Genomic DNA, 12,785 nt, shown 5'->3' with positions numbered 1-12,785 from the left:
GCCTTTGAGCCAGGCTTTAAGAGTATTTTACACAACTGGTAAAAATACCACTCAAGGCTTGTGCCCTTGACATAGGGCATGAGGATTTGTTTTCAGGCCCAAGGATAGGAACCGGCAAATTTCATACAAATGGTGCCGTAAAGTAATTCCTGACTCCAGGTCTGGCAGAGCGAAGTTGCAAGGCTGGTTCTGTTATTATTGTTATTATATACTATTACTCTCTCACTGTTGCCCATCTATGCTTTTATCTGCTATTGCTGTTTGGTTTTGTTTATGTAAAGCACATTGAATGACCTCTGTGTATGAAATGCGCTACATAAATAAACTTGTAGGGTATGGTTATATAAGGTCCACTCTCCCTCTGACATGTTAGTTTACCATTATCAGTTGAAGCCCAATCTGTTATGTTTAAGTAAGAAAACTTGCACAAGATGACTTTAAGGGCACCATCTCTAAAGACCCTTACAAGGTATGGGCCAGCATTATGAGACCGGAATTGTGAGATCAGGAGCAAACAAGTGCAATGATTTGTGAAGTGCCCGTGGACAGTTTTGAAGATTTATCCAGCAACAGCCACAGAGTCACCTTTCAGTACCGACTGGAGTACTCACTCGTCACTTCACCAGCTATTCAAGCAATGTGTTGAAGCATTGATCCAGCTGACAGAAAGGACTCCAGTCATTTTGTACAAAACTAGTTTAATACCACACAATCTACAGAAATTGGAATGACTTGTTCTTGGCACAATGGGTTGTTCAAGGAACTAGAGTTTCTGTGGATCAGCATTTTTTGCAATGGGTTTACAAAAGTTTGTCAGGAAGACTATTGATTAACTCACACACACATGGAAAAGTTAATTCAATGTCACACACTAAAAAAGACCATTATCACAAGGCAATATAAAAAGCACTCCACAAAACACTTCAAAAAAGTCAATATGTTCAGTTCCTTAAAAAAAAAAGGGGGGGGGGGGGGGGGGACTGACAGCTCTTGAAGTGTGCAGCCTGAAGTTTGTCTGTTCTTGACATCCTGTTACAAAAGAGAAGAATAGGAGAGTGTCAAAGCTTTATTTTCAGTGAATGTTAGATATGCTTCACAGCAAATTTGCGATCCTATTCATCTCAAAAAGAAGCCTTACATTCGACGTTTCACACAGGCTCACCTCAGACAGAAAAACAACCAATATTTCACAACATCTACTATAAAAAACCAATACGCTGTGTTTTAAGTGTACAAAACACACTTGGAAAAGATGTAGAGGTGTGATTCACAATAAGATTTAAGATTATGCATAAGATTTAGAATTAACTCGGAATATGTTGAAAGGCAGCTCTGATGTTTTACATAAATATCAATATCAGGGCTAACATCTTAGTTGCAGCTGAATGAGCAGCGCAGCGGCACTCAAGTCATCAATATTCAGTGATATGTGGAAATGTGGTGTTAAACAAATGTAAATCCTTTCTCTTAGTGTTCAACCCAAAATGCAGGCCTCTACAAAACACTGAGAAAGAGTATGTCTAGAGGTGATTCTAACTGGGCTCCCATGGGTCACAGAATTTCTGGAATATCATGGAATTGTATAAAGTCTGTTCCAAACAAGCAAAGTGTCTGGAACAGACATGTTATCATCTCTGGAGGAAAGTCAGGGAATATCAGGGAATTTTGTCATAGCAGGTTAAGATGTACTGAAGTTTACTTGACATTTCTTGACCTGGAATGTAATGTCCATGTACCCTCCATTATAGAGTAGGTAATGGATTATTTTTTCACTGAATAATGTTAATGTTCTCTCCTATTATACTGGTTTTGTAAAATACCTCGAAATGAGTTCTGTCCTGCTTTAGGATGCCGCCGCCTCGTCTTCTTCTTTCGGCTTGCCCTCTCCCTCGCCCTCTTCCACTCCAGCCTGGGTCATGAGGTCAGCGATGTTCTTCTCCAGGTCGTCGATACGTGTGCTCATCTCATCAAGTGGGGCACGTTAAGGAAGATCACCAGTGTGCACATGGGCAACATGCGAGAGAAAATTCATCCTGAGACACCTCTCAACCGCCACTAAAGGCCCCATCACATCACAGGCGGCATGCGCTGTGCTCACCGCTAGGTTGCTCTTGGTTGAGGCAAAGATCCGCTTTAACCCTCTCTGGTTGAGGTAACGTTCTAACGATTGTTGTTGTGGTTCCGCGCAAAAGACCATTCATTGACTTACAGCACGCCACGGTCAAAGTTCAACATATTTCAACTTTGACCGCGGTACGTGCAAGAGCGGCAAAGCAGCAAAAATGCCGCTATACTGAGCGCAGCGGCAGACCAGTTCTTGCGCGCTCAAACCATTGAAAGTAATGGGCTTCATAGTGCATGCCGCGTGTAATGTGATGGGGCCTTGACTCCTCCTTCCCTAACAAAGCTGGCTGTTCCCAAAGCCATCGATATCTCAAAGTTGCGACAGCCGTTGACTTCCATGTTAAAGCCAGATTAGAGCGGTCACGTGGTTAGTGGGTAGACTCAGTAGTTCCCTCAGTCCCTGGTTTACTACGGGATTGACAGCAGCGATCGCATTAATATTTACGGTGAATACTCGATGAAAATTACTATAAACTGCATTTTCACATACATATACATTACTCGATGAAAATGCATTATTATGCACACGACTATAAGTCATGTAGAAAAGTCGTATTATATTCATTCATTCTCAATGGAATAGTTCCCGGAAGTGCCGCCATTGTTTGTTCACGGGAGTCAACGGTAGTGTCGCAACTTTGAGATATCGATGGCTTTGGCTGTTCCTAGCATGTGATTTACTGACAAACCTGGGTAAATGAACTCAGACCCTAGCATGTGATTTACTGACAAACCTGGGTAAATTAACTCAGACTAAGCAGTACACTTTCTAAAACAAGGTCCCTATGGCTCCATTTCACTGGGAAAACAAAGCCGGAAACTTATTCTATTTGAGGGTTTAGGTTACTCCTATAAAACGTACCCAGGTTTGTCATTACATCACGCATTTGGAATATGTGTGGGAGTTCTGTGTGTGGCCTTTCCGTTATCATTGTTCCATCGTAATGGAAGGCCGGTTTCCCTAGGCTGGGAAAACCCTGACTGATCTGCGGGCGATTTGAATTTCACCCCACTGCTCAGGCTGGAAACCTGTACATCTATCACTCCTGCTTCCTGTCCATCTTCTGGGTCCAATCAACCTATCTTATCCAAAAGGTGCATCTGGATCATGAGTCTGATTGGTTGAAGGACTATCCAAAAGCGTACATCATTTGGACTATGCCCACTGATCACACCTTTAGTGCCGTAAAAATAAAGTGCCACAAAATGACTTATGTACCAGCTGTTAGAATGTTAAACTGGACTGGATTTTTTCTACACTCCAAACTCTCAACATTTTGACTACCTCTACAGAATGACCATGGGACGGGAGAGACATCCCATAAAGCTTGGTCTGCCGGAGCATAAGCAAGATGAGGGTTTTTTTTTTATTTTTTTATCCTCACTTTTCTTCGACTTCCTAGCTGATTCTATCATCAGAAGGGGAGGACAGGGGATATAAACTTAACACAAAAAGTAAGGAAATGAGGTAGATTATTTTAGCAATACATCTTATACTGTTGGAAAGCCTGTTCAGTTACCTTTCAAATTGTGCCCCATTTGTAAGGAACATGCATTTGTGGGATAAACAGCAGCGCTGAGTATGTGGGCTGCGCCCATGAGCAATTTGCCAAATCTTCTCTGCCATTGCCAAACAGGTTGTTGAAAGTATTGTTGCCACAGAGAAATAATATAACAAACACAAATGTCCTTACTTTTGTGCTAAGTTTAGATGTGGGGTCAACAATGTCATCTAGATTAGATGTTTACAATATTTTAAACAGGACTGCACATGTACATCTGTCTCCCTATCAGCATATTGACACTAGGGCAACAACCGGTGAGCTAGCTATCAGGCCACTAAAAATAACGTGTCCTCCACATATAAAAGGATATTTCTGCCAATGATTTGATCGGACATAGTCTGGAACTTGTCTTGCATCTGTTGCAGTAATGTCTGAACCTGTGAAGAGACAGAACAGAGAAACATTCAGAGAACAACGACGAATGGGCAAAAGAAAAAACATGTTAATTTCAGACTTGCAACTTCGCATCTTGATGTAACCAAATAAGCAAGTGAAATTACACACTCTAAACAATAGAAAACGTTGCTGTGAATGTCATCCGTGCTAGGTTATCATTCGTCCATGCAACTGCAACCAACTACAACTTATACATTAGCCATTCATTTGACATTCAACGGCAAACAGCGAACTAGCTTATCAGATAAATCGTTAAGCCAATTAACGAACCGATTTATCTCGTTAGCCGTGCAGAGCAGGTTTAAGGGGATGTGTCTGGGATTCATGTTGAGCTTTATACACATGCCTAACCATTCCAAATGTAGCTAAAGTTAGTCAGATAACCAATAACTGTATTATTCTTGAGACGAGGGGGCCTAGCTGTGAAGCTAGCCTAGCAGCTACGCTAACATTTTCAACTGGCTATAGCTAAATATATCTAGCTAACTTGCTTGGACAAATACTTACAACTGCAGTGAGATCCTGAGCAGATTTCGAATCTGTATCACCCCCTGATTTTTCCATCCTCGATTGAACAAGTTACTTAACCGACAAGCGAGGTTTTGATATACAATTTTATCGGCAATGTCCTAATGTTGTGCTAAACACAGCGCCGAAGCTCCACAACAACCACCAAAACAGCTGATGAGGAAAACACGTTTCAGTGATATCTCGCGAGATTATATGTCAGTAGCAACAATGTATCAGTGCGTTACTCCTCTATGCTGTTTTATTATAATAAACTATCATGGGTTAAGTCCAGTTCAGTTTAATGCTGTTTGCCGTGCTTTTGCCTGGGATAATTTATTGAGTTATGTAACAACTGTTTTTGCACATTTAGGAAACATGATAACTAACATAAGCTGCAACTGCAAAGCCAACTGAATTTGCAATGTGGTTCTGGCCAAATTTGCAATGGTTCTGGCCTACCTTCATCCATGACAGTTATCTATTTGTTCATAGCAGATTAAATAAAATGGACATGTTACAAATGAATTAAATGTCACATCCATTTTACACCTGGGTAAATATTACACACCATTTTACCCATCGTGCCAGTGGTTTAAATTGGGTGGTCAAGCAATTTGTATGGCCTATTTCACTTTTTACATTAAAACAAATACTAAAGTCTGGACTCTGGGTGTCTTAAGTAGCCAATTGTCTTTATCTCTAATCGTTCATAGCCAAGCTCTTCTTACATGCGGGTGGTGTGGTTGCCTGTAGGTCTAGTCCAATACAAGTTTGACGTAGTAGCGTACGAGTTGTCAAAAGAAACGGTGCCCGCAAGGTAAGTCTCCCATGAAGCTTGGTTAGCATCAGATTCAACTCGTTGATAGCCTATGCTCGTCGTTTTATTCTTCAGGTGGCTTCTAGCTCGTTTGTAGCGTTTTTGTCCCGCCTTGGGTCAAAACGGTTTTAGCCAGACTGCGTTTACAACTTCACTACACTTTAACTTTACTACAGTAGGCGTAGCACGCGGCGGTGTTTTTTGGATCTGGGTTATAGAAACCTTGTATGGTTAAACTGTCGGGTGCACAGCGTACAGAACTCTCACTGCATGTTCTACGCAAATTGCCAAACGTTATGGATTGTTCGATGATTATGGTTTTAAAATAGATGATACAACATTCATTCTTTCGCCTCGTGCGCCACGTGAAGGCATTGGTATTTGGTAGACTGTCATCAAAAATGTGAATCACTGCCATACCGTCCTCCTCTCTAACAAGTATGGACTATTTTCTAGCTCGTTGTTGCATATGCAATTTCTTCCAAGGACAACCTTATGTCGCCAGGTGCGGTCATTCTGCCAAAGGGATTTCGATGAGAGTTGCTATTCTTAGACCCGGACATATTACTCCTGGGATTAAAGTATACATTGCAACTGCCCCGAGTGTCCTTTTCATTCTGCATCCGCTCTTCTTCCAACATGATTGCCTGTCCAAGTGCAGATATGCGCTTGGGCTATAACATGTTTTGACGAGACAGGGATGTCATATCACTTTAATAAAGTTCAGCAACTTTTTCTGTTGGTATTTGGTTTGTTTACACTTGTGGATGTATCCTACACATCTGCAGAACAAAGGGAGGGCTGAGGCGTGTTCGTCTACCGGACAACCCAACCCCCCTGCGGAATCCGGGAGTTATGTAACATCAGGATTTGCCACTGGCATTGCGGGCTAGTGTAAACCTGAGTCTAAGGTAGCTCGTCTGATAGACACGAATTTTAACGAGGTTTAGCGGAGGTAGAGAAAAGCATTGGTTGAAAAAAAAACATCTCTAGATCTAGCAAAACAGATAAATATAGCCAGTGTTTTAGACAAATTGTCATAACGCGTGCGCTAGCCTACATCATTGCTTGAGAGAGGAATTAGGCTTTAATAAGAGAAGGGCATTTGTTGCATGTATAAATCGAAGAGTAATTTTTCACACACACACACACACACACACACACACACACACACACACACACACACACACACACACACACCACACACACACACACACACACACACACACACACACACACACACACACACACACACACACAAAACACTTGGTCATTCTGGATGTCCTGTAAACCGAATACACTTGTGTTAGGCACGTGCTAGAGGCCCATATCCCTTCCCCTTAAAAAAAAAAAATATATATTGTTGATTTATTCTACCATGAAGCTCCATGACTTTGTTAACACAGGGCATCTGAACACACAAAGCAAATGTTGGTCATTGTCATAACAATTTGAGTGTTATTTGTTAGACACCCATTTGTATTCCCGGTCAAAAATTGTCATTGTAAAATTGAGTCCAGGCACGTTTTCTGTAGATCAGATGAACTATGTGTGTGCTTCTGTACATTCACACACACACACACACACACACCGTCACTCACCCTCATTACTTCTGTGCCATCCCCCGCTGGAGCCATAAAGGCCATAATATAGCAAATGGAAGTTCAAACTGGTCATGTCCAATACTGTATAACTTAAATTGGTACAAAAGTCTATCACAACATTAGATGATAATATATGTGTCACTATGGATTTATAACAAGTTTTAATACAGCAGTCATTTTTGACCAGAAACACAAAACTATAAACATGCAAGCAGTCACAATAGGAGGGTCAAATTATGACTCTGAAGTTTGTGAAAACAAACGGACAGACTGAGACCTCAGATTCAGTGATCCATCCTTGATCATGGGGGATGTGAACAGTTGAACTGAAACCAATAGGATCTTGTCTGCTGTAGGCTACCTACATGAGTTACAGTATGCGTGCAGTTGTGCAATTTGTCTGCTGTAGGCTACCTACATGAGTTACAGTATGCGTGCAGTTGTGCAATTGCACCGTACTGGTAATTCTGCTGCTTCAAACTCCGCAATTTCCACATTGCGGTGCTCTCGTTTTGAGAAGTCATTGTAGCTGCAACTTTGTAATGTGATGTTGAGTTTTGATTGTTGTCTCGTCAGCTCTATTTTCACTTAATAAATGAAACTAAAACTGAACAAAACAATACAGAATACATGTGAGTAACCGACTGTCAATGCTGGACCATTTGAAATTTAAATTTCATCCTGTGTATTTTGTGTAGGGTAAGATGAGTGTGGTGAGGAATGGTACAGAAAGGGGAGCACTGGGTCAACTTTGACCTGTATTGCCCGTTTAAACCATGAAGAATGTTGATTGGAAGGGTTAGTGAACACTCAAGTGACCTTGCAGGGGAACATTCCAGTTACTGGTAACAGTTACTTCACCAAGTGTTCTAGAACTTCAGGGAAGCGTTCTAGAGAGAGATACATTCCAAAAAAGCCTGTACTCAATTAATTAATTTCCATTGATTGCACATTTCATGGTGTTTTGACCTTCCATGTCAGCCAATGAGTGCAGTCAATGCCTCTCAGATTAATAAAGTAAATATTGTAGTGTACGTATTTGATTCGTTTTTTTTTTCTTTAATACCTCAGATGTTTTTCCTTGAGCTACATTTGTGCAGTGTTGGTGCAATCATTGTTTGCTTTTGCAGATATTTAATGAGTAGATTTCCCAAGACTAAATACAGATGTGTGGAAGTGAATACGAAGCTATTGACTTGGTATAAAGCAAGAAAATCTGAAAGCCCTCTCTCACTAAGAAGGAAGAAGTGGTATGCTAATCTGCTGTGGTGTTTTCTCTCATCTCTGCAGTGCACCAGGTCATGAAGTCCCAGCGTTAAGACATAGCGGGCAGTTTGAGACTACAGGATGGACGGAGGAATGGACATACACGAAGAGGACGCTGAGGCGTCGTGGGGGCTGCTGTCGTGGCTGGCCTCCAGCGTGATGGTGTTCGGCGGCGCGGTGCCCTACCTGCCCCAGTATCAGGAGATCCAGCGCAGCGGCAACACAGAGGGCTTCTCCACGCGCGTCTGCCTCGTGCTGCTCATCGCCAACATCCTGCGCATCTTCTTCTGGTGAGACCCCACGTATGGGTACACGACTGGGTACACGACTACACGATTTCAGCCTGATTTTGGTTTTCATTTTGGGGAGGCCGTACTTATGGGTCACCCTACACGATTCAGCCTGATTTAGTTTCATGTCAGACTACATGGTCAGATGATTTCAGCCTGATTTGGTTTCATTTTGGTGAGAGGCTACGTATGGGTCAGACTACACGATTTCAGCCTGATTTTGGTTTCATTTTGGGGACGTCGAACTTATGGGTCAGGCTACACAATTTCAGCCTAATGTTGGTTTCATTTTGGTGAGGCAAAATAAGAATTTCTGCCAGGTATGGACAGGCTGATGTCTGTTACTTGTTTGGCCTGACCTCGGAACAGGCCTCATCAGCAACCAGCAAATGTGTTGTCTGCAATGCCCCACAATATGTTGCCGAAAAGTCTAGCATGTCAATTTGTTTTTGTTTTGCGGAAGTTGAACTGCAGAAAAAAAAAGAGTATGCAAATGTATGCTATCCACTGGCATGCCATTTCAAACCAAACTAGAAATGCAATTCCAAGGAATTACCAGTGCATGAAAATGCCAAAAATGAAATGTACAATATAATTTGTAGTTAACACAAATAATATAAAAAAAGAGAGATGGGGTAAAACTGAGCGAATGAGGATTTACCACTGATCTATAAATAGGTAATTGAGAGTTAGGTGTTGCTAAGACATATATGGTTGCTAGGTTGACGTGGTTTATTTATACTAGTACTCACTGTTATTATTATTACTATGCTTACTTTTTGTACTGTACATATTTATTGCTGGTCACTAGAATTTAATCTTGCACTGTTGTACTGTTGGACTTATTTGCACTACCAACTTGACACACACCTCAGACTGGATCACAGTACCAATCCTCAGTACATTCATGCATACCTTATCTATAGTATTTTACTGCTCCTTTAGTCATGTTGATTGTTGATTTGCTTTTATTTTTCCTGTTTACATTGTACTGTATGTTGTGTGTGGTGTCTTAAGCTGCTGGGACCTTGAATTTCCCCTTGGGGATCAATAAAGTATCTATCTATCTATCTATCTATCTATCTAATAAATGTTGATAGGCAGATAGTTTAATAGACGAGTTTAAGGGCTGTGTAGAGGTAGACAGTTTAATGGATGTTGATAAGACAGATAGTTTAATGAATGTTGATAGACAAATAGTTTAATGGATGTATAGGTAGATTAATGGATGTTGATAGGAGGACCGTTTAATGAAGGAATACATAGTTGGAAGTAAATGGATGGAGAGAAAGTGGAAATGGAAAGTTGAATTGAATGGAAAGTGGTCTTTGTTAACTAGGGTGATTGCGATGATTTCTATATTGTTGCAAGGGTAATTGAGATAGCTGTTAGGTTTATCATAGGGTATTCATAGTGGTTATACTCTGCTATGTAGGTTGCTAAATTAGGTGGAGGTTCCTAGGTGGTAATTGAATCAGACTTGAGTGTTGATAAACAGAAGGACAATTTCCAAACTGATCATATATAGATAACACACCAGCATGGAGCTCTTGAACAGTCCAAAGGCAAACTAGGCTTAGTTTATTTTATAACCTACTGTAACATCGATATTATGTTGTGATATGAAGTCATGCATGGTTAAACCATGAATGTTTTTTTTTTTTTTTTTTTGCTACAATAAACTCTGCAATTTAGGATGAGAGCACGAGGGATCACAGCAAGAGATCATTTGAGTAGACAATATGCGTGGATACATTTACTTTTTTAGAAATGGTGAAATCTTCAGAGGTCATTCATTCTTTTACTGTCTATCATGCAGGCTCACATTGCCTACCTACGTTAAACATCATAATTGTATTGCATTATCGTGACTGTAGAAGAGCTAGGGTGTGCATTGCACACAAAAATCACAGTTAGGCGACGCCGACGTTATTGGCTGAATGATTAGGTCTATATTTTTCAGAAATAAATTGATCAAAAAAATTCAACGGTCATTTCGGCAGGCTGTGTAGCCGAATTACATTGATATCATATTGTGATATCCTCTTGTGTGTGATGTGTTCTGTTCATAGACCTAAAAGAAATGGACAAACAGACTCCGTTGTTCTCTATGGAAGGGGGCTGAAACAAAATTACGTTTACTTTCCGTCGTACTGCGCAGACTCGTACTCAGTTCGTGACGTTAGCCTGCTGTAACTCGTCTGATAGATCGAAAACCTCTGAAATTGTTACCGTTCGTTTTTTAATATTATTATTATGTGTACTTGCCTCTAGGTAATGCTTTACCATATCAAACAGTAGGCTACCGTAGGCTACACGCATTTTCACTGATCTTGCGAATGACTCTCCGTCATGGTTTTCGTGCAGGCTCACTCAGCTTCTTATCCAAACATTACGGGCGAACGTTAGCTTCCCTACAACAGACATGCTAAAATACTTCTTTACGGGAAACCAACGTAATATACGGGGAAGAAATGAATTAATTTTGCCTTCAATACCCTATATAGAATACACAGAAGCTATTAGGGAGACAAAGGGCACATGTTATATGAAGTTATGGGATCGCAAAAAAATCTGAAATCTATGGCCGTCCAAGGGAGTTAGCAGAGTGTTGATCACCAGCTCATTTCGTGTTTCTACTTCCGGGAATATGCCTGCCCCCTTGGTTCTGTTACCTGTTCCTGAAATAGTTGTGTCCCTTTAAGGGGAACTTAGGGGTGGAGTTTTAGGTACGTGTGTTTGCGTTTGTTTGTTTGAGCAGGTCGGAGTCGGAGAGTGAAGGAGTTGGACAGAGAGGTCCGTGAAATAATGCTCTGTTAAAAGCGTGAGTTGTGGCTAAGACAGCAACTCGGTTGTGATATAAGCTAGGCTACTTGGTTGATAAATAAAGCACGGGAAATTTCCCTCAAGTGTGTCTAAGTGTCTGGAGTATTACAATATAAATCCTGGCTGTAACTTTAGATGAAGCAGGCTATGAGTTTCACAATAGGCTATTAACGGTGGTAGACTTAAATGTTATGCCTAATCGCCTGCCAAAAGACGGGGATCAACAGCGGGAGTTGACATTGATTCAGTGAAGTTAGCTTTATTTACAGTTTAACTATCTAGGTCTCTCGTGGTCTGCGTTTAATTCACGTAGCCTAGGCTAGCAATTGTGCCTGGCTTGATAACGTTAGGCTATTTGTTTTAGTCGGAAATCGTTTGGTTTGTTATGTTAACCGCACTTTGTGCGTACACATATGCCAGATGTGCTGCCAGATGTGGACTTATAATGGCAGAAGCAAGCTCGGACCAGTCCAAGTTTGTTGCCTACATAGCCTGCTAGTTAGCAAGACAGTCTAGTGCTTCAGATTATCCAGTGGTTTATCTAGCCCAAGTATGTTCAGGTGGCATACACAACAATCCGTTTCAATGTTTTTATGTTGACAACAAGTCATGTTCTACAGAAACACGATAGTAGTTCATTTCAGTGGGCTAGCGATTTAGTTGCTATGTGTTTTCAATAGGTTATAATGGGTCAACAAGCTAACTCTACCGTTAGAGAGCTTACGTTAACCTACAATGATCTGTATGTCCTGAACACATTTATGTCGCATATAGACGACAAACCGTGTCAAAATAAACCATTAAAAGTGGTCAAGAAACCTTAATTCACATTTAATATTTCCAGTTACGACCCTCAGGGCCGCCGCCATTGTTTTCAGATTTTTTTGTTACTCCCGCCTCTGTGTACAAAGCAGGCTTCTGATTTGCTCTGAGTGGTTCACATTTGCATATTCTATGATGTCATGATCACAATGTTAAGTCTATGGGGAAATTTTAATAGTTTTTAATTTATAGTTTAAAAAGTATAGAAGTTAAAAAGTTGAAAAGTCATACCAACCCGATCCATTAGAAGACCTACCTTACAGAGTTTGAATGAAGTTTCTAAGTTAAACGGTTGAAGAGAAATTGCTTGCAGAAAAAGTGGTAAGCGGAATAATAATAATAAGAGGAATAAGAAGTCTAGGAATAACAGTACAGTGCATTTTCATGCACTGTAATTATGTTAGGTTATCAAGTCATCACATTATTGTTTGTTTTTAATGCATCGTAAACATTGTCTCTCTGTGTAATGTTGAATCTATATAAACCAAATCCACGTGGCTTTCTGGAGTAACAGGTTTGGAGGAGAGTTACAACTAGAGTTATAAGCCATGCAATAACAGTAACT

The 12,785-nt window shown here is 40.7% G+C and overlaps 2 protein-coding genes across 4 annotated transcripts in view; one reads left to right on the top strand and one right to left on the bottom strand.

Annotated features, from left to right (window-relative positions):
- Positions 1-681: 681 nt before the first annotated feature.
- On the bottom strand, positions 682-4,777 carry hsbp1b (heat shock factor binding protein 1b). The gene is made up of 4 exons (XM_062547614.1): positions 4,593-4,777; positions 4,000-4,066; positions 1,821-1,971; positions 682-1,029 (listed from the first exon to the last, which is right to left on the bottom strand). The coding sequence occupies exons 1-3, from the start codon at positions 4,647-4,649 to the stop codon at positions 1,844-1,846; spliced, it is 252 nt and encodes an 83-aa protein (XP_062403598.1). The 5' UTR covers positions 4,650-4,777; the 3' UTR covers positions 682-1,029; positions 1,821-1,843.
- A 566-nt stretch (positions 4,778-5,343) lies between these two features.
- si:dkey-246g23.2 (solute carrier family 66 member 2) overlaps positions 5,344-12,785 on the top strand; it is a 61,398-nt gene continuing 53,956 nt past the window's right edge. Inside the window, exons 1-2 of one of the 3 annotated variants that reach the window (XM_062547612.1) lie at positions 5,344-5,412; positions 8,307-8,572. In XM_062547612.1, the coding sequence (XP_062403596.1) occupies positions 8,364-8,572 (209 nt within the window). In that variant the 5' untranslated portion in view covers positions 5,344-5,412; positions 8,307-8,363. Of the gene's footprint in view, positions 5,413-7,963; positions 8,048-8,306; positions 8,573-12,785 lie in introns of those variants that run through there. The other 2 variants (XM_062547613.1, XM_062547611.1) reach the window with 2 other exon arrangements.

The sequence above is a fragment of the Sardina pilchardus genome, chromosome 10 (assembly GCF_963854185.1).
Source record: "Sardina pilchardus chromosome 10, fSarPil1.1, whole genome shotgun sequence".
In the NCBI taxonomy this organism is placed as follows: domain Eukaryota; kingdom Metazoa; phylum Chordata; class Actinopteri; order Clupeiformes; family Clupeidae; genus Sardina; species Sardina pilchardus.
Note: the sequence above shows the minus strand (reverse complement) of the source record. Positions and strands in the feature narration are given on the sequence as shown.

Excerpts from the sequence above, each read along its gene's own strand:
- hsbp1b (XM_062547614.1), bottom strand. The coding sequence starts at position 4,649 with ATGGAAAAATCAGGGGGTGATACAGATTCGAAATCTGCTCAGGATCTC. Across the intron at positions 4,067-4,592 it reads CTCAGGATCTCACTGCAGTT|GTTCAGACATTACTGCAACA; the intron begins GTAAGTATTTGT and ends GTCTCTTCACAG. Across the intron at positions 1,972-3,999 it reads CGATCAAATCATTGGCAGAA|TTGATGAGATGAGCACACGT; the intron begins ATATCCTTTTAT and ends AACGTGCCCCAC.